Source organism: Scomber japonicus, chromosome 3, assembly GCF_027409825.1.
Source record: "Scomber japonicus isolate fScoJap1 chromosome 3, fScoJap1.pri, whole genome shotgun sequence".
NCBI lineage: Eukaryota > Metazoa > Chordata > Actinopteri > Scombriformes > Scombridae > Scomber > Scomber japonicus.
In genome coordinates, this window is record NC_070580.1 from 9196812 (window position 1) to 9219187 (window position 22376).

Here is a 22376-nt window from a genome sequence, read left to right on the forward strand (position 1 = left end):
TTTTTTTGTTTGTCCTCGCGTCATCGGGTCGATTACACGTTTCCTGACCCCCGGCGACTCAGACGCACTACAGGTGCAGCTGGTTGTTATTCCTGAGTGTGGGTGCCAGAGTTTGGCCCTCACTTGACAAGGGTACTGTGGCGGGGTCTCCTTCTGAGAACGGCATGGGCCTCTAATTCCTGTGATAAGTGCAGTTCCCATGGTGACGGGGGCCGTTTTTCCCAAACAAACAACGGTAGGATGTTTATCTCTGGCAGCCCACACTTAGGGCGCACTGCATGTTTGCCCTTGTCACTGGACAGGGGGATTGGTGTGTGTCTCTGTGTGTGTGTGTGTGTGTGTGTCTTTGATTGCCTCGCTCAGCTCTTTCTGTCTCTTTCCCAGTGGTCTGTTTGCCCCCCCCCCCCCCCCCCATCCACACACATCCCCCTCCTTTCTCATGCTTTACTTCTTTGTTTTGGGTTTTTTGGTTAGCATTTTTTCATCATTTTATTGTACTGCAACACTATGTTTGCATGCAGAAGCAGCAAATAAACCATGCACACTGTACTTAGAGAGCTCCAACTAACTCAGCATCACCCGCTGCGTAGCATCTTTCCAGGGTGAAGTGTGTAACAGGTCCGACTCCGTCCAGCCTGACACAGGCCTTTTGTTTTTGCACCGTCTGAGTCAGACCCCTGGTTTACTAATCAACCCTGTGTGCAGTGTGCTGTAGGTAATCCAACACATAACAGCGCCATGGTTACGGAGAGGATGAAAACATCTGCGTTGTGGCAGCAGATCAATGGCTCACTGTCACCCTGGATTAGTCGCACTTTAAACAAGATATGACACAATTCCATTATCCTAAAACAAGCACTCAGCGAACACACGGTTTCCTCACAGACGCAGGAGGGAAAGGTGCCTCAGCGGGCCCCTCGCAGACACCCCCAAGTTTTTTTTTTTTGACTTTCTTTGTCAACATTTTGAATCCTCTTTTGATCGTTTTAAATAATCCACTCTGAGCGCATTTTGCCTTTTGAAAACAGCGCATCACACTGGATTGCATAGTAGTTGGATATGAAGTTCAGTGCTATTTTTGTGGAAGATGAATTAAAAAAAAAAAAAGAGAGAGGCAGTTATGTATTTTTATTTTGATTTAATAATCATCTCGCGGCACATAGTTATTAAACCACGTATTACACACAAACACTTTCACACATAGACACACATATTTCAGCTTAGGGAGGGCCTCTCTAAATCCATCACTATTTATTGTATTCTGACATTGCCTCACCCTTTGTTTATAGAAGAGAGGGGAATTAAATTCTATGCGCCCGGTAGAGCTCTGCCTTAAAAAGTCTCTAAGTGCACTCTGCTATGTTTTTACAAGTGTTTTTATCATGGCAACATCTTGTTTACTTTAGTTGCCTGCTCAAACTGCTTGGAACATGTTAAGAAAACATTTGGGGAGAGTCTCCACAAAGCTGCCTTTGTTTAACAGCAGGCAAGAGTGCGAGCAGCTCACCAAGGTGTTAACTCTCAAACCCTTAAGCACTTCCACATGAAACCCAGCAACTGATACTGCAGGCCTCCAAAAAGAATCAAAAATAAAAACAAAGAATACATCAGGCGTTAACGGCGCTCTTACCAAAGTCTCCTAAGGTTGGGAGAAATGGTGAAAATATAAGTGAAGAGACGTGTGTGTGTGTGTCTCTCTCTCTATGTGTGTGTGTGTGAGAGTGTGTAGTCAGCAGAACACAGTGTACTGTGTACCAGAGAGAAAGAAAGGTGAGGAGGACTCTAACGTCAACCAGATTTCAGCTCCACATGCCAACAGTAACAACTAACAGGGGACTGAAATGTTGTTTTAAACTGTGTGTGTATTTATTCTATCTTTTAAAGAAAACATTACATACCTACACGCACTATTTTGATAAATACAAAGCACCAAATCCCTGTTCCTGTTTTCGGGTTCAGCACACAGATGGGTGGGGTTGGGTTCATAGCGGAGCCTGGTGTTTTTATCAGGGTCAAGACCCATCTCTTCAGTGTCCAGTTAGAGGTCAGAGCCAGTGAAACACTGCAGTGCCCTCTAGTGCTGCACTGTCTGCTGGAAGAACTCATCTCTCACACCTCACTACATTCCCACAACTGTTTATTAGCTGAACCTTTTCACCACAAACCTCTCAATGAGCAACATAAGCAGCATCAAAATAAATGTAGTGTAGATTTTTTTTTAAAAAGAAGGTGAAATCCTGTAATATAAATGCAAACATGAATTTAATGATTTTAACAGCCCAAAATGATTAGAAATATGCCTTAGAAATTTGCAATGCATTTTTTTAATGGGAACACCGCTGTAAAAAGATGTGTGTTTAATTTAAAATTCCTAACCAACAGTTAAGAAGATAAACCATCCACAGGGACAGCCTTAAGCTCTGGGTCCAGTCTATATAATTAGAAATCGTAAAGAAAAAAAAAATTGTAGGCAAACTAACTGATGTGTAAAAAGCCTACTGTTGCAGGAATGTCTATTTAACTTGTTTTATTGTGGTAATTTACATTAGGGACTGTCATCCTGCCAGAGAGCTTTTAAAAGTGCCTTCATTTGAAGTCCAGAAAGTGACACATGCCAACGTTCATAGTCTCCCTCGATGTCAATTCCCCCCGTATCCCCTGCTCCCGTGTCCAGACACTCCTCTCAAGGCTGCATTAGGGCCATTTGAATATTTCATTTCCTATTAATTATGCACTGTGACTCTCCATGTCATTAGAAGAAATAAAGTGGAATGTAACAAAGGATGAAAAGAAGCAGGGCACATGTCTCCTATGAACATAGAAATTCCAAAGCTGCTCACGTAGGCCACCCTTCATTGAAAATTCAGTCTGTGCCAGTTAAATTGAAGTTGAAACGTCTTTACCTATTATTTTCTTCTTTGAAATTTAGTAAGATGTCCTGGAAATGTTTACCAGTTTCATTTTCCAGCCTACTTAATTAAATGGGCATTTATTTGACTCAAACAAATGGAAAAGCCCAGAGAAGTCTGAATTGATTTCGGCGAGGAGGGTTATTGGCCACGCTTCCTTTTAAATATGCCTTTTTAATTTCTTTTTCGCCACAATAATTAACTTCAAGTGCTGAATGTATACCACAGTCATTTTGAAAAATGTATTATCAAAACACAATAGGAAGACCTGAAAGTGTAGAGGGGAGGTTGGGGGGTGGGTGGAAGAAGAGACCACATTTCCCATAAAGATTTAAATCATTTACCTCAAGGTTGAAAACAGCGCAGCCGAACAGAAACCTTCACATTTCAAGCAGAGCGCTATCAATTTCCCTTCCCCTTCACATCTGTCTGTTTTCTGAGTGTATGTGCGGCGTTTAATGCACAAATGTGTTGTCTGTACATAAAGCAATGGCATCAATTTATTGGGCCATCATAACGCCATAATGACACCACCGTACCTTCACAGGTTGACTCTGGCTATTTTTTGATTTGCGGTAAACGACAGAAAAAGTGCATTTTGAGAAGGAAAAAAAAAAAGCCAGGCGCGTTCTACACACACACACACACACACCTCGCTCTCGCTCTCTCTCCCATCTCCTGGCGCCACTGTGCGCACACAGAGACACGCCTGGTGACAGTGACCTACATGGTCACCGAAGATGTGATATAATTTATGATATATATAATATATTGGATCCATTAGCGAGCATAATGAAGTAGTGAAATGAAAGGGTATTTGTGAAATCAGTTCAAACATCCTGCTCGGATTATGATTAAATGATTAATGAAATGCCCCTGCATAAGCATTTTCAAACAGTAATTCATGCGGCGGCTGATAAAATTCCTCCAATCATATTTCCTTCACTCGTGAACCTTATCTCCACCATTTTATATAAATCACAGGAAAAAAAAGAAAAGAAAAAAAAAAAAGCCCGTCTGCTGCCCAGCGAGCTACTTATTTAGATTAGTTATAAACGTACAGGAAAAAGAGAACATCTTCCCTGTATAAAATAATCACGCATAATTATATCCATAATTCAAGTTTGTGACAGATCCCATCTCCTCGCCCCTGTTGTCCTCGACTTTATTTGAATTCTCTTAATTTTAATGACACAATTAATAGAAAAAACACCCCCCCAAAAAAAAAGAGAGAGAGAGAGAAAGAGAGGGCAAATCCAAGCAAAGCAAAGCAAAGCTGCAATGAGAAGAAATGATATCAGGGCAAAGAGTCCGACCTAAAATTCTTTAATCATTCCTCTTATCAGTGTGCTGGAGCTGCAGCAGACGTGACAGTCATGAATTATGAAGTCATTCCTATATGTTCACATTCCTACGGTTTCTCAGATGTTGCATGTTTAAGCTCCACATAATATTTACCTAAATGTAACCACATACTCTCTTATGCATTGTGCTATATTCAGTTACCACACTGCGTCATTAAATCAGACATCACAGCACCATCTAAAGAGGCTACAGAAGGTAAAAGCCAAACTGCTTTGTACTTCTTCTTTTTTTTTTCAACATGTGTGCGTTCTCTGTTTTTTGTTTTCCAGGCATCTTAACAATGAGCATGCCCTGGATGACAGGAGCACGGCCCAGTGTCGGGTGCAAATGCAGGTCGTACAACAGCTGGAGCTGCAGGTATTGTCTCAGCGTTTGCTTTGGCCCAAATATTTATGTGTCTTCTTCTCCCTGACACTTCCGCAGTGTCTGCCGAACCCCTCCCTGCCCCGTCTCATATCAACCACGGGGTCACCACCACCAGCACCAGCACACATGAAGGGGGCGGAGGAGGAGGGAGGGGGGTGGGTGGGTGATGGTGGTGGTGAGGGTGGTGGAGGGGGCAGCAGCAGAATGAAATAATTTTGTACATTTGCAAGTAACTAGTCATTAAAAATGTGTTATGTATGCATGACAGCCAGGAAAAGATATATGAAGGGCCCGGGGCTAAGTAGAGAAGATAATTACATTTTGAATTTTACTGGGTTTTAAAGTTATTTATGACTTTTAACTGTTTAGCACCAACAATAAAACACTTGGTGAAATGACTCGGCAGCCTAGCGAGGATAGGAGCTCAATGTTGAGTGAGTTAAAGGAACACAGAGAGATTATTGTTGCCCACCCTCAGAAAACTGTTGACAATCAGAGATTTTAATACCGTGTCTGCTGCGAGTGCTATTTCTCTACAAGAGAGAAAAATATGCAGCAAGACACTAAGAATGCACTTATGGAACAAGACATGGTTCACTGTCTTTCCATTAAGGGGACTTTGTAATGGCCAGTGAGTCATATGTGTGTCTGTGTGCGACAGCGGTGGGTTACATGATGAACACGACCGCTATGCTAATGCGGGGTTGGATTTATTTATTAGTATTTATAAAAGGAACCATAACATCCAAGTCTTTTTTTCATTAATTGCTGGCCGAGCTAGAGTTTCTAAGCAAATATTAGCAAGGATCAAATGTAATGCATTCCAGATTTTGTGCACTATTCAAATCACATGTCAGCCACATAATGCTCCAAAAAAAATGACTTGATTATGAATATAAAACAGTTGTGGTTTACAGAATGTTAACCTTAAACAATGAGAGTTCAGTTGCTCAAACATTACACCATACCAACGTCCTGTTATTTCCGCTCTGCTGGTGTATTATCCAGAGAGATGGAGCGAAAGGTTTATCAGACACAGACTTCCTCTGCATGCAGCCTATCACCATAATTTAAGCTGGCAGCTAAGACAGCGCTGAGTTTCAGACAGGTAGAAAGGGCCCGAGCTTGTTATTGGCAATGAGATGCAGTATATTTTAACCTTGGATTGGAGTAGTCAGATTGTCTGAAGTGGAGAGCTGTTGACAGCCTCCAAAAGCATTTTTTTTAAAACAAATAATTACACAGTCCCAAGTACAGGAATATCGATTTGTTCAAACACACTCATTGTGAACCTTGCCTCCACTGCACAGGGATGTATGGAATTAATATTTGTAAAGAAATAGATTTTTTTTTCTCTTATATGAGTGTGTGTGTGTTCATGAAAAATGTAATGTGTCTCTCCTACTTCATTACAGCTAGCAAAAGACAAAGAGCGTCTGCAAGCCATGATGACGCATCTTCATGTCAAGTCCACGGAGCCCAAAGCCACCCCACAGCCGGTGAGCAGCAACCCTGTCATACTTCTCTCTCTCTCTCTCTCTCTCTCTCTCTCTCTCTCTCTCTCTCTCTCTCTCTCTCTCTCTCGTCCCTCCCTCCTCCCTCCCCTCTCTCCATCCTTTTGTCTGTCTTAATTGGCACACATGTATTCATTAGTCCAATCCTCCATCTTCGTATTTATCGGCTAAATAAAAACAGCTGTTGTCTTGAGGGAGGCAGTAAATATTGTTTGGACCACATTTGCTGACATCCGAGATTCAATTTTGCGTCTGTGATGGACTGGATGCACACTCTGTAACAGCCTCCGTCTCAGCTTCAGATAACCAGCGCCTGTTTGAAGCAAACAAAACAGATGGGAGAGCACGGGGAAATAGACATAATAATTAATAACAGCAAATCATAGATATTATATTTTTATAAATAGATAAGATTCTGCAGTTATTTTTAATGCTTTTAAAAGCAAAGTCACAAAGTGCTTTCCTGTCAGATAAAATCAAGATAAGAAACATTTATTAAAACGCCAACCAACAAATTCATACTAATGCAAGTCAACTAATCAAAACAGGAGAAAAAAATAGAACAATACGACTATTGGAACAGTAAATGGATGAGTGTGGGAGTGTATCATTCTAAGATATTGTTGATCAATTCATATATTGCTTAGTGATCTACAGAGAACACTGCTGAGGTTGCTAGATTATGATGATGATGATGATGATGTATAAGATAGGTGGTGAAAGCACCTGCTGATCCTGATGTTAATATGGATTTTATTGTAGATGATAATAGATGCTTCCCTAGGGACAGTTCACTCCTTATTAAGGCTTAAAGAGTTAGCCTGAGCCCTCCTTTTAAAGTATCTGAACACAGGCTAATATTGGGTCACACTCTAACTTGTTTCAGTCAAGCATTCAGAAAAAAAAAAAAAACAACATAATTTGGCTTTTTTCTTTTTTGGGATGCATGAACATCTTAACAAAATGAGTCATTTTAGTTCAAGTTGTACTTTGAACTTCAATGTTATTTAAATGGGGTTTGGCATGCAAGCTGACACCAGAATTTGGATTGTAGGTCATTTAGTGACAAATATGATCATGTGAGATTATAATTTACATGTTGTGAGTGTATATTAAACTCAATTTAGCTGCAGGTATAAAAGTGAAATTGTGATATAAGTCAACAGATCAATTTATTATCTACGCCACACATTCCAAAGACCATACTTATCACTCTTAATATATGCCATGCCATAAACCCCTGCTGCTTAATCCTTATCCTATAGGGGCAACGGCTTAACATATGGTATTTAAGTGTCTGCTCTGCACGGTTTTGTCATGTTTAAGAAGGGGCCTCAGCACCATATTTCAGTCTGTATGACAGTTCATTCAGACAGCCAAATGTGAAAAGATCATTTTACTGGGGGGCATGAATTAGAAATCACACATGCACACAAATACACAATATACATGCAGGAGTCCTGTCTCTCAACACGCTGTGCAGGCTTGGATCATTTATTTACAGTCAGAGAGGTGGCTATTGACGTGCAGAGGGGCTGCATGTGAGCTCCACACGGCGCAGCCAGTCAACATAAAGCGCCTGGAGATGTCCAACGACAATAGGCTGTCTGTTAAAGCTGTGCATGTGTCACACACACTGATTGTGTAGATTAGAGTGCGAAACGAGGGCTCTGACACAGGGACATTTGTATATGAAAAGTGGTAGGGGTGGGAGATAGCATCTTGAGTTCGCTACCTCTCCTCTCTCCCCGGGGCCTGTGAGAATGGCTGTGTCAGAGCTCAGCGTTAACACTCTCAAGGGGGCAAGCTGGGGATTTTTATTCAAATAAATAGACTCCTATTCTCCAGTGCCGCTTTGCCTGCTCCGAGCTGCTATGAAATGCTATGATAAATATGTCTGGCTTTGGCTGGGTGAGTGGAGGACTTACACAGGTCAGGGCTCGTGGCCCCCACTGAAGCTTTAGTGAGATTGCAGCATCAGATGTGGCCACCAAAAAAAAAAAAAAACACCTCCTCTGAGCAGATGCAGAATAAAACAATACTCAGAGCTGACAGGATATACAAGCAGTATGAAGAAACAGTTGTGTTCTTCCAGTAATTGCTACTTCTGCTTTTCTGTGCTGTTGCATATAATAAAGTCATGTATAAGTAGCCAACTGTCATAGCAAAGGAGCTCAGATGAATTTGCTAGTATACATTTAGTTATAATTAAAGGCAAACAAACTGATACTGTGCATGCACCACGTCAAATGAAGAAGATTCATTTTATTCTTCTGAGGTGGGTAGAAGGAGGAGGAGGGGAGAGAGGAGGGGGGGTCAAAATAAAATGTGCCACATTACCAATGCTTGCTTCTGTGTGTGTGTATATGCCTGTGTATGCATGTGTGTGTTTGTATTTGCTTGTGTGTGTGTGTGTGTGTGTGTGTGTGTGTGTGTGTGGGTGTCTGCACTCGGTGTCACTAAGCATTCTTGTCAGAAATCTGACCTTTTACGCCATACATAATTAAGGAGGGACTTTTTGTTTATTTTCTTTAGCAGCTTGCCGAGTCAAAGCCAGTATAATTAGATCACCAATTACCATTTAATTAATTTCAGTCTGAAGTCTCATTTTGTCTAGGCACTGGAGTGAGCCCAAATGGTGAGGCAAACAAAGGCAAGGCTATTACCAGCCTGTCTGGCCCATTGTTGAAGCCTCTCTGTGTTTATGGCCAGGGAATATGGATGAAACATGAAACAAAGCCTGCTAATCCACAGGAAGAGAAGTCAACACCGCAGCCCCATTCTATTGATAGCATTGTGTTAGAAACACACTAACCCAAGTGTGATTTATTTTGTTCATGATTTAGAATAACACGTCTTTCTGCTACTGTTGGTGGAGGATGTAGTCGACATTTTTGCATCCCAACGGTAATCCAAATTATTTGGCCAGGCTGTGCCAAAAGGCAGAGTTCAGCCTTCCCCCAAACATAAATAGACATTGTGAGGAGTTGGACACACGTCTGTTAAAACGAGAGAATCAAAAAACACAAGTGTGACTTTTTTTTTTTTGAGAGAGAGAGATTTTTGCAAATTTATCAAAAAATAAAAAGAAACACCCATTTCTATGATATAGTAAAATACAATAAATTAAATGCGCCAACCACCATATTCTACCTGTTGGTCATGAGTGTTAGTATGTTATTTGGGAATTTGGTGGCTGAACAGTGTGTGTGCTTTTGTGTTAAAAACTTTCACCTCTGATTCACTGTCGCCTCCACGCCACAATCAGCAGAGATGAAGACATCTGATCCCATCACTGTAATCAACAAATGATGTCAAAGATGTGATCCGCTCTGCCCACACTGTGTCCCTTTCTTCAGCTCTCTCTCTCTCTCTATTTCTCTCTCTGTCTTTCTCTGTGTATTTTTTCCCTCTTTTGTATTCTCACAGTCTGAAGTCATGTTTAATTTGGAAACTGGCCTCCTTCTGCAAATTAGCAATTAGAACAATTTTGCGGGAATATGTATATGTGTCATTAGTTTTCCTGCCAATTAATAGCTGGAGCAGGGGTCAGGCTAGAATTTTCCACTTGACTGCAGCTCCAGTACGGAGGCTTGGCACTTGGCTTGCAGCCGCCACAGCTGCTGGAAGCCGTGCTATACCTTTTTGAGCACTTGCCGTAATTAGTTTACCTTGTAGCCATTATCACTTTAGATCCCTCCTTCTACTTAGGGCTGCCCAACCCATTCACACACATACACACACACAGACACACGCAGGCCTTCAGTGAAAAAAGCATACATTGGTACGTATGGCCGTCCATCAGAATACAGTGTAGCCATCTTTGCTGGGGCCATCGTGGCCCTGATGATAGAGGTCAGCCAGATACAATAGTTAATCATCAGATCACCTCCATGAGCAGCTCCTAATTAGAGTCCTCACAATACAATTTCATCTTGTAATTAGCCCAGATTGGCTTCTTCCTCTGGCTACCTTATTAGTGGGGGCTGCTCAGCGGTAGGTGAGAACCACACTGTCATTTTTTTACAGATCAGTTTGGGCCGCCCATCTTCCCTCACCCACTCAAACCTCACCGGTTACCATGCTGCGGACCCACAGTGAGAGGATGAAGTGGGTGGGTGTGTTGTCCAAGGAGGGACAAAAGATTAAACAAAGCAGCTGAAACAGAGAGCCGGGGAGCGGGTCTGACACGGCAGAGAGAGAGACAGATAGAGAGGGAGAGAGGGTGGAGAAAGCTAAGCGTGAAGAATAGAGGAGGTGGAGAGTGGAGGAGTGGGGCTCCGGGGTTGTTTTCCAAACATTTAGCGTACGTTCATGGATCATCTCAGGGCTGCCTGCAATTAGGGGGGAGATATGCATAGTCAATGAGGCGTGTGAGACACAGGGGTAATTAGAGGACTAACCGAGCTCTTGTCTGTCTTGTGTCTCTCTCTGTTTGGTTTTCGGTCGTGGTCGTGGTTTCCTCTCCTCAGCTCAACCTGGTGTCCAACATCACATTGTCCAAGTCGGCCCCCGAGGCCTCTCCTCCTCTGAGCCTGCCCCAGACCCCCACCACGCCCACAGCGCCGCTCACGCCCCTTTCCCAGACTCACTCCGTCATCACAGCCAACAGCCTGCACAGCATGGGCCCCATGCGACGGCGCTACTCAGAAAAGTACAACATGCCCATCTCTCCAGGTAGAGTCACATACACACACACACACACACACACACACACACACACACACACACACACACACACACACACACACACACTCATCTACCATGCTTAGTGACTTGAACTTAAACTATAATGATGCTACTGTTTGTGTGTGTTTCCTGTATACAGATCTCAGTCAGAACAAAGAGTTTTACATGAATGCAGATGTTAGACCGCCGTTCACGTACGCCTCACTAATAAGACAGGTAAGAACTCTACTTGTGACTGTACAGTATGCTGTTTACACCCCTCCCTGATTCAGAGAATAAGAACATGTACTTCCTGCCTCATAGGAAGGAAACACATAAGTTACACATTCAGCTTTTTAGAAGGACACAAACTCCTTTTAGTTCTTTTTTTTTCTCCTCTGTTCTTTTCTCGTTAATATTTCAAATACAATTTAGACAGAGGAGCAGATTAACCATCTTCAAATGAGTGCAAGAATGCATACGGGATTTCAAAAAAAAAAAAAAAAAAAACAGCCACAAATGACAATTGCATTTGATTAAGCATTTCAGTGGCTGTGATTATTACCAAATTCATTTCACACAACAGTAGGGATGAACCTGTTTTAAGATGGCCAGTCAATTATCGCCGGGCCCACAGTAATCTGGGATCTCAGGAATTAATCTGAGCCGGCCATAATTGCTGCCCTGTAATCTGCCTGAGAAATGTTTTTGCTCGCCCCTTCATCTACAGCCCCCCCCCCCACCACCACCAAAGAAAATATATTCAAATCTGCCTGTTTCTGAATGAAAAAAGTGTAGGAGACTGCCATAAACAGGGTGAAGAATACACTTTACTGTGGCAGCTTCTTTCTTGTTTTTCTTAAGAGAACACACACAACTACACAACTGTATGCTGCTTGTGAATAATTGATCATCTTGTGAAGGGAGCAAAACAGTTTTTTAAATGTTTGTTTCTGTCACTGTTCTTCATCCAGGCAATCCTCGAATCTCCAGAAAAGCAGCTAACACTAAACGAAATCTACAACTGGTTCACACGAATGTTTGCATATTTTAGGCGCAACGCGGCGACGTGGAAGGTAATTTTTTTTTTTTTTTTTTTACTGTTTCTTCTAACTTTGTCAAAGCGCCATCAGAGAAAGAGGAAGACATTGTGTTTATGTTAAGGAGAATTAAATGATAGCCAGGCATAATACCTCTATAAATGAACCTCTACCCTCAAATGCAAAACAATACAGCACTTATTCTGTCCAAATGAACCACCCGTTAAACAAACACATGAACCACACAGAGAAAAAAAACCCCAGAGGAGATGAATATGTGCATTCTTGTAAAAAAGGGAAAAAATGAGAGACAGAAAGAAAAAAAAGAAAAAAAAAGGAGAAAAAAAAACAATCTTCCTGTAATATGTGGGGATGTTCTGGTGGTGGGTGGCATTAGTTTAACATAGCAGCGCTCTGCCAGTGACTCCTGGCTGAGCCCCTCACACTCACTTTAGAAGGGAACACTCTGTTTTCCACCAGGCCACAAATGCACGCACACATATACACACACACACACACACACGCACACACACAGAAAAAGAAAGAAAAAGAAAACAAAACAACAACCTAAAAAACAGACGTGACTGGAGTCAGAGAGATTTGAATGAGGAAGACATTGATGAAGCCACTCCTAAGCCTTAGCTGATCCGTCACATGCAGTTGAAAGAGACCTAACACACACACACACACACACCCAACACCACCACTACCTACCCTGCTCCACCCCCGTCCTCCATCAGCTCACACACTTACTGACAGCCCTTCCATAGGGGCACATTGGTGTTATAAAACACTGGATTCCAAAACTCTCTCTCTCTCCCTCTCTCTCCCTACACACACACACACACACACACACACCTACTATATACAGATGCACTCAGCATAGCTCCTGGAATAACAAAGGGATGATATATGCAGGTCTACTTTCATGCCTAAATGATTTGGATTGGACCCCGGATTTAAATTTCAATAAGCTCTTTTTTTTTTTAGGCAGCAGCTAAAATAAGCAGAAACTTTATCTACAAATAAAATGTTACTCTACATCTCACTCATATCTTTTATTACTGACTGATTAAAAAATTACAGCTTTGTGAATGATAGAAAAGCAATGTCACAAACACAGGACTATCGTCATGGAAACAAGGAAATATTTATGTGTTGTTTAAGTCATTTGAAACTTGAGGACCGGTTACTGCCAGTAATGCTCTGCTTTATTTATTGTTTTTGTTCAGGTTTCATCCAGTGGCTGTCAAAATATTTCTTGTGTGTAATGGTATTTTCCCATGCAGACATGTTTACTGTACTGATAGCAACCTTTTTTCTTTCTCTCCTGTTTTCACATCAACTGCAGAATGCAGTCCGGCATAATCTTAGTCTTCACAAGTGTTTTGTGCGAGTAGAAAACGTAAAAGGGGCTGTGTGGACAGTCGACGAGCTAGAGTTCCAAAAGAGACGGCCTCAAAAGATCAGCGGGTAGGTTTTGGGCTCCTGAACCCCCGGCTAGCGTCTGTCTCACCGTTGGCTGATGGGAAGAGGCTGCTGCTGCTGTTGCTGCTCCATCTCATTGTCTGTGTGCCATAACGTCCACAGTCCCTGCTTGCTTTGGCGTGCCTTCCCTTCATGCTTGTAGAAGCCTTTTTGGTGACGCATCATAACCAACAGTGGCTTACGCTTATTTTCATTTTGGTCTTCACCCTCTCCCCCCTACCCCTCCTCCCCGTGTCTGTCTGTGTGTCCGTCCTCTGTCCTGTCCATCACTGCATCTGCACCTGGCTGTCCTTGCTGGTTTGCTTTCCCAGGGTGCCATTCGCACCAACCTTTCCCTGCATAAGTGCTTTGTGAGAGTAGAGGATGAGTTTGGGTCCTTTTGGACCGTTGATGATGAGGAGTTTAAGCGCGGCCGCCACATACAGCGAGGCCGCCCTCGGAAATACGCCTTTGACGAGCTGCTCGTACAGTAAGCACTTCCGCCCGCTCCTGCAAACTCCAGAGGCAAAGCCCCACCTGCATGCGCCCCCCCGCTCCCCCGCCTTTTCGGTGTTGCCATCATGCTTTCTGTGTTTAGCTCTTCACCCATCATGCTTTCATCAACTTATTCTTTCCTCCATGAAAAGCAAAGTGTTGAAGATAGTTGTGTGGTAATGTCAAGTGACTGAACATCTTAGAACTAAAGCCTTAATATCCACATTACTACAGCACTAAATGTGTTTAGTTCTTATACAAAGTGCATTGATTTCTTTTTAGGAAATATAATACTGTAGCTGAGGAATGCATGCTAGGTGAGACATGAGTCTGTGGTTGTAATTTAATTTTTCTGTTTGCAGAAGTCCAGCCTTAGTGAAGAACATTCAGACCAGCTTGGGCTATGGTCCGACCCTCTCTGCTGCCTTCCAGGTAAAAAGAAAAAGAAAAAAAAGAGAGAGAGAGAATGTGACTTCATCTTTTAACCGCTTCACTCAGAACTCCAGAAAACAATTTGAAATAATAGTCTCTCTATCTCATACGCCGGGTCACTTAGTCTTTGTTTTTCAGGGGTGTGTGTGTGTGTGTGTGTGTGTACTGCTATGAAAAGAGTGATGGGCAACTGAGAAAATGCTGACAACTCTCTTCCGTTTCACATTTAATGCTTCGGGCTTTGCTTTTCAGGCTTCAATGGCAGAAAACAACATACCTCTATACACTACTGCTTCTATTGGAAGTCCCACCCTCAACTCCCTGGCTAACGCCATCCGCGAGGAGATGAATGGAGCGATGGACCATGGAAACAGCAACGGCAGTGACAGCAGCCCGGGACGCTCGCCCCTGCCAGCTATGTGAGTGGCACACAAGCTTTCTATCTCCAGTGCAGTCAGTCTAAGAAAAAAGTTTCAGCTGCTGTAGACTAAAAAAAATTGTAAAAAGATGTCCCTGCCCACCCAAAATGTACTAAAATTACCTCTAACACATGGCATCAGATGAAAAGGAAACAATGCCATAGAGGACAATAAATAAAGGGATGATATTGGAGTGGTGTATGGGGTCATGGCCAGAGCTGTGGCTGGCCTCCCTGTAGAAAAGGAAACTCCACCTTTTTAGAAGCTTCCATCACCAGACCGGCAGAGAAGAAAAGACCGGAGCCCCTCTGTTATTTTAACAGCGAGTTTATGAACTCCCCTTTATGTGTCCTGCTGTCTGCAGAGTCTCGCCATAATCAGCATTCCAATTTGTTAAAATATTTACAAAATGCCAGAACACGAAGTGACAGAGCTGTTGGCTCCGACACGGTGAAACATGAGCCGCAACACATTCAGAAACGCCTCGGAGCCGTTGAAAGAAAAACAACACAAAAGCATAATTAGTCTGGAGGACATCATCCAAGATTCTCATGTAGGAAAGTTGCGGTCGGCCTGGAAACCGCAGCTCCCCGTTCACTTGTTGTATAGGAGTGTCTGCTAAGTTGTTTGAAGCCTAAAATAATACAGCACACGCTGCATCGTTTCCAGATGTGAGGGCAGACCACCGATGCGCAGCGCTTGGTAGACTCAGGGATGGCCTCCTGAAATGTCTGAGCTTGGGGGGGAAATTCTGCCTGAAAACAAAAAAAAAGGTGCAGTAATGAGCTCCTGGCCAAATGGAGGAAAGTGCCATCCCTAATCACTGTGAACATAGCTCTGAGCATGGCTGTGGAACAGGAAAGGCAGAGACAGGATGGGTGTGCTGGCCTAAAGGCAGCCTGCTTCTCCCTCTGCCCCTCTGCTTCTATCTTTAGGCTGATAGAGCTCACAAACTCCCCCACCCCCCCACCCCCCCACCCCCCAACCCCATAATTATGTCTATAAGCTTTATGCAAGTACAAAATGAGTTAAATCTGTTTTCTTTTGCTTTTAAGTAACTTTATTCTCTTATTAACAAAACATACCCAGTGTTTCACGCTTATGGATGGAGCATTAATGTTACATACAGTAGCAGTAGAAGTCTCCTTATGCTCGGGGAATGAGTCATAAAGCCTGCTACACAAGTATGACTGTCTGTGATGCTTTGGCTCACACTGTTCCTAACACAAGTTCATCACCGCTGTTAACCGTGTAACAACATGTGTTTTCCACATGTGCCAGCCCTCTGCCGGGTTGACAGGACGCCGCTTTTTTTTTTTTTTCTCAGTACTTCTCTTAAACAGCCAGACGAGACCCAGGTATCCAGAGAAGGCTAATTATAAGCAAAGTGTAGAATCAGCATGCAGTTCAATAGCATAATAATAACAATTTCATGTCTGCCCCGCAGCCACAGAGTCAGACCTGAGGCAACGGCACTTGTGGAGTTACTTTGATGTGAAAATGATAGAAAAGCTGACTTTACTTTTCCTCCCTCTTTTTTCCCTTTTTTTTTCTCTATAATTCACACCAAAATATGTCAGCTCATTAGCATATGAGAGTCTCTATCACAATAGTTGCAAATCACACAAGACATCCTGGTGTGAATAAATCAAATGTGGGCTTTGGTGATGAAGAATGTGCCAGTTGTCCCTTGTTGTTATAGTAAATGAGCCTGGTGCCTCATCCTGACACCGCTCTACCTCCACTACAGCAGGCTGGCACCGCAGGTTAGAGCGGCAAGTCCCCTGCAGCTGCTCATAATGTTTTTTTTTTTCATTTCTGCAACAGCCAGGCCTGCTCTCTCTCTTTCTCTCTCTATCTCACTCTCTCTCTCCCCCCCGTGCTTTATTCCTGCTCTGTTTCTGTAATGAGAAATTTGGCAGATCTCATCTCTTTAGTGGCTCTTTTGCCCAGGCTGTGAGCTGGGGGGGTTCATGTTTTTTGCCTTGTTTACAAGTGACAGCGTTATTATTCTCATAAGAGCTCTGTTTCTTATCACAGTGTTGTGCCGAGTGCGCCGCCACCGCCGCTCCTCTCCTTCGCGCTCCTCTCCTGCCAGCGCTTTTCTTCCCCTTTATTGACACTCGGTTGAAAATATGCATTAATTCTGGAGTTTAAAGCATGTATGGCGGTGTCTGGTCGCTGTGTTTGCTTGAAGTTGATTAATGATAGAAGCCGGCTCGGGGTCGTCCTCTGGAGACCCGCCTCACAGGTTGTGCATGTTAACGAGCAGGAAGGGGAACACACAGCGCGCCGCTGATCCTCCACCAACAGGAGGCTGACAACGGCAGCCCACTCGCTCCACAGAGTCCATTCTCTCCCATCCTCGTCTCACGTTGTTAATCTTCCTCATTTATCAATTCTAAGTGAATACCCTGTTGTCGGTTGCCATGAAAATAAAAAAAAAGCCTGCAGCTTTTGCCGGGATTGGAATACCTCAAAAGAAAAGCTGAAATTATCATCAGCGCCAGTGAGGGCCCCCGCTCAACAGCCTCACTGAAGCCAGACATTTGTTTTTGTTCCCCTGTTTCTTTCTTTATAAACAGAATCAGCACAGGTCTGTTTTCTGCCTGCGTGTGTGTGTGAAAGGTTAGAAAAAAAAGAAAAGCGAAGGATAGGAAGTTAAGAATAACTAGAGCGCATCAACATTTTTTAACTCTCTTCTCTGGTTCCAGGCATCACATCAGCGTTAAGGAGGAACCACTGGACCCCGACGACCACGAAGGGCCCCTCTCCCTGGTAACGACTGCCAATCACAGTCCGGATTTCGATCACCACAGAGATTACGACGACGACCAGGGCCACGATGACATGCTGTAAGGCTAGCGCTGCCCCCCCCACCCCAACCCACAACCACCACCACCCCCACCCTCCTCCCGGCCTCAGAGGCAGAGGCAGTCTGGGTCATCTGGGGAAGCGGGAAAAACGCTCCGCAGATAACAAACACTGAACTGCAGTCTCAGCCACTGATGACAGCTCTCAAAATGTCTCCAAGTAACTTTTTAGTGCCATTACAAAACATAGCAAGAACACACAGAATACGGCCCCACATGAGGGTCTCTTCTTTTTTTTTCTCTCTCTCTCCTCGATTACTTTCTACTTTTGATTTAAGTAAAGCTTAAAAAGAAAAAAAAACTTTATTTCTACTCATGTGTCGGATGGACTTTGTTTGGTACGCGGCGACGTGTTCGTGGTCAGAGTTCGCAGAGACCCTTCGCCTCGCGGGCCAGGACGGACTGAACGCAGCGGACTGCAGAGGGGTCGTGTCTCTCCCCCTCTCCCCCTTCCTTTTACTTCTCCCCTCTCTCTCTCTCTCTCTCTCCTCCTTTCTCTGAAGAAGACACACACATCTGACCACAAACTCAAGAGAGAGAGAGAATGACTGACATTTAATTTACACCGTGTGTGCGTTTCTGTATGTGTGTGTGCGTGCGTGCGTGTATGTGTGTGTGTATGTGTGAGAGGGAGAGCGAGTGCGGACTTCTGTTCATTGTCACTGCCTTCAACACTTTGCATTGGTGGGAGGGATGTTGGGATTATTTTTTTTGGGTGTATTTTTAGAAGGGTAAGAGGTTCAAAATATCAACATTATGTGTCTTTCCATCATTCAATGCTGTTATTGATGTTGCATCTTTTTTTTTCTTTTTTTTTTCTTGTCTTTAAACTGATCAGACCTCATGCCCATGCTGTGGAGATTCTGTGTGGTCAGCACTTGATGATGAATGTTTATGATTTCCTTTCATGTTGTTCTTTAAAAATAACACACACACACACACACACACACACACGAAGCAGAATGTCTGATACCAAGTAGTATTTTTCTGTCATTTATTCCGCAATCTTCTAGAAAAAAAAAAAGTCACCACTCTGACATGTAGCCCAACTCCCCTTCCAATCCCCAGCCCCCCCCTCCATCCTCCACCCACACTCCCTCCTTCCCTCCCTCCCTCCCTCCCTCCTGCTCATGAAGTCCATTGGCAATGCACTACTCATAATGAAGGCTCTTTCCACGCATCAATGAAGTTTAATTTAAGATGCGAATGAATGACAGAGAAATCATGCAGGTTATGATTTATCCTTATGAAATTATACTTTAAAACAGCCCCTCACGGAAGAACATGTTGAGCTGCAACACAATTTCTGATCACTTACAAGCTCCGGGTTCTTTTTTTTTTTTTTTCTATATAAAAGGAAAATGAAAATGTCAGGTGTGCACCGGCGAGATAATGATTTAGACCAACTAATTGTGATTCCTGAACACAACTGTCATTGTTAATCAAACGTGTCAAGTTTTTTTTTTTTTATTCCACACACACACACTGCAATTTCATTCAGTCCAGCCCCTCTGAAGATAAACGTGCATTCCCTGTTAGTTTTATTTGTATCACGCGCATGACTAGTTTGAAGTTTTTTCCATAATTTGTGCACCAGACGCAAAAACTGCTGGTGGGGACATAACACCTACACATCGCACATTCCAGCATGTGACAGCATTCACATTAAAGGGCCCAAATCCAATCAAGGAAAACGCCATTTTTTTAGGGAATGTGGATACCTCGATACCTGTTCAGTGTCGCCCCCCCCCAAAAAACGCCAACATTGAACTGAAGTGGAATCCACACACACACACACGCAGCAACAAAAATTCCAAGCTTTGGTGAACAGTTAAAAATTGAAAAAGAGACCATGAATTTCAAGACAATTGCAATCAACCACTTTTTTTTTTATTTATTATTAGTATTATTATTATTTGATGTTTTATTTGGCTTTTTTTTTTCATTGTTGTTGTTTGTTGATGTGTTTTTAAATATCTTGTTCTGTGACTACCAAAGATAAACTACAAAGTCAATGTTGTGTGTTCCATGCAATAGCAGACAAGGCCAAATATCTCTCCTCCATTCTCTCCCATTGGGTGATCAGATGAGTCTGGCCAATGGCGGATCGAATTGAGAGAGGGTTAAAAAAAAAAAAAAAAAGAAGCTCCTCAAACTGGTGTTTTCATTCATTTTTATTAAAAACAAAAAAACCAAAGGGAAGGGAAGGGGGGGGGGGGGCAGCTGCAGTAATGTTTGCAGTGACCAAAACTGAATGGGAGGTGCTGACAGTCGGACTAGATTATGACCAAATTAGGGAAATGTTTTGTCTTTGGGCCAGTGAGTGGGGAAAAAAGGGAGCTTTTTGGTCAGGAGCAGATTTGTGTGCAACATGAAAGGGTATGTAGATAAAAGTTGATGATGAGGGGAGGAAAAAAAAGCTATACCGGTAAATGGAAAAAGCTTTGCAGAGAACAATGTGAAACGGATTCTATACTTCGACTGGACCACACAATGATTCAATGTTTCTCTTTCTTTTATTCCTTTTTTTTTCCATTTGTATCCTTTCAATGATTGTATGCCACTTTTTAGGTTTCTTTTTTTTTTTTTTTTTTTTTTAAAGCGTCTTGAACCCGGGATTCCGCTGTTCTTTGTTAAGATTGAGCAAGACGTTATGATTGTGTTTTTAGTTTCTGTCAACTTATTACTTTTTTATATTAAAAAACACTCCTGTCAACTAATAAGCTGGGTACAAGGTACTTTATGGCAGTTATTGTTATTATTATTTTCTAAGTTCATCGCTCATTAACTCAAAAAAAGGAAAAAGGGGCAATCTGTGGTTTCCAGAAGATGTATTTAATATCCAGGCAGCTGTGGGATGGGTCAGTAACAGCCAGGCTAGGATCGTGAGAACAGGGCCGAGCTCATCCACAACCCCCCCTCCCTACCCCCCCAAGTCCCTGGCTGGTTTGTTTGGTATTCAAAAAGGAGGAAAAAGCGCTGGTAGATTAGAACATTCTCAGCATGTGTAGCTTGACATTACTAAAGATAACAGCATGAGAAAACCGTTAGTACACATACCTCAGTTCAAACCTATAGGGAATGATTCAATTAAAAATGAGAGAAAAAAAAACAAACATTTCACTCAGTTGCACTTAGTTGTATGTCTTGCATGTGTAGTCTGATACTGTAGAGAGAAAATGACAAAAAAAAAAAAGAAGAAGAATATGGAATTAGAGATTGTTTGTCTTAAAGGTTTCATCCTGTTTGTTTTTTTTTGCCAAACCAATCCAAACCTCAGGCCTTTTTGTTCATAGAAATATCACCCAGCTGTGTGTGGCACCACTCATCCTGTCAAAGTCTGTTCTCTGATGGGTTGTTTTAAGGGCGTTCCAATATTAGGTTGTACATACATGTCAGTATAGCCTTTGTCTTTTCCTGTCCCCTCTCTGTCTCTCTCTCTTGCTCTCTCTCTGTTTTTTTTTTTAATTTTAAATCAAAAAAATACATTTGTGTTATGATGTTTGCTTTATCGCGACTGCTTTGTATTAACTATGAAATAGCTATGAGAAAAAAACTGCTGTATGTATTGGAATAGCAAACTGTGCTGCAAATGTATTTTACTTAGTAATCCTTGCTTTAAAAAAAAAAAAAGAAAAAGAAAAAAAAAATCACATCATCCACGCAGACATCTGGGTGAGCTGGGCAGGGGCAGGCTGGGGGGGAGATTATCCCCGATTTTGGATTTTAAAAACTGTAATATAGAAAACAGACTTTTCTCTGTTATCATTGACCTAAGCATTTTGTACAGATTTTTTTCCCTCTTTGTGTTAAGCTGTTTTTGATACTTCCTTTTGATGGTCCAACCACTGCCTTCTGTGGCTGTATGTTAAAGATTACTGCTCTGAGAAAAGGGCAGACAGGTATATTTCCTCTACAAGAAGGAGATATCTTGCATGACTAATCCCAGGGTCACAGAGATGGAGGGGAGGGGGGTAAAATATGGTTTAAGTGGTCAGTAATAATATAAGGGTGTATCAATCTAATGATATTTTATATGAAATTAATAGGAAAAAGAAGAAAAATATGCAGTGCCAAGATGTAAAGAATATTGTTAAATGCTGTCTCTCTTTTGTTTTTTCTTCCTTTCAAAGAAATTTCATTTTCTCGCGCATCAAAGATGTGTCCTTCTCATTCATGTCATGTTTGAACACACACCGCATTTTGTTCGGCATCAAGATATTTATATTTTTTATCTCAAGGGTCATTGTAAATGAGTCAAACCAAGCACAGCAGGAGGACACAGGTCAAAGGTCAGACGCTGCTGGAGACTCGGGAGTGTAACGTCTGTAAACGCCGAAACTGCAACCGCGCGGCATCAGATTCCCGACATCACGCCCAAGTTTAAAACACCATTGTTTCATCCATCACCAACCATCCAGCCCGCTGTCATTCCGTCCCCCTCTTTCTCTCTCTCTCACATCACACTTTTGGGTTTTGTTTTTTTTTTTCCAGATGGAGAGGGTTGGGAGGGTGGAAAGGGGTGGGAAGGGTGTGTGTGTGTGTGTGCGTGTGCGTGTGTGTGTGTGTGTGTATGTAGGGGTAGGGGGTGGAGGGTGGAGGGTGGAGGGCGTGGGGGGGGGCAGCCCAGGAGCTGTCACGGTGCTCTCATCTTGCAGCAGCTTGTCTTTCTTTTTATTTCTCTTTCTTATTTTTTTTTTTTTTATTTCTTTGAAGATGTACTCTGTAGTTTCTTTTTTTTCCTGTTTTTTTTTTTTTAATAGAGAAATATTATTGCTCATCACTTCCATCAGTCTGTAACCTCCTCATCATTCCTCGTCTGTCTGAT

At 42.6% G+C, this 22376-nt stretch overlaps 1 protein-coding gene across 11 annotated transcripts in view; it reads left to right on the plus strand.

The window, feature by feature from the left end:
- Positions 1-22106, plus strand: part of foxp1b (forkhead box P1b) — a 165749-nt gene extending 143643 nt beyond the window's left edge. For all 11 annotated transcript variants that reach the window (XM_053316615.1, XM_053316619.1, XM_053316616.1 and 8 more), the window contains 9 exons: positions 4544-4631; positions 6056-6139; positions 10627-10831; positions 10983-11059; positions 11797-11898; positions 13214-13335; positions 14187-14256; positions 14509-14675; positions 17390-22106. In XM_053316615.1, the coding sequence (XP_053172590.1) occupies positions 4544-4631; positions 6056-6139; positions 10627-10831; positions 10983-11059; positions 11797-11898; positions 13214-13335; positions 14187-14256; positions 14509-14675; positions 17390-17534 (1060 nt within the window). In that variant the 3' untranslated portion in view covers positions 17535-22106. The remainder of the gene's footprint in view (positions 1-4543; positions 4632-6055; positions 6140-10626; positions 10832-10982; positions 11060-11796; positions 11899-13213; positions 13336-14186; positions 14257-14508; positions 14676-17389) is intronic.
- Positions 22107-22376: the final 270 nt, after the last annotated feature.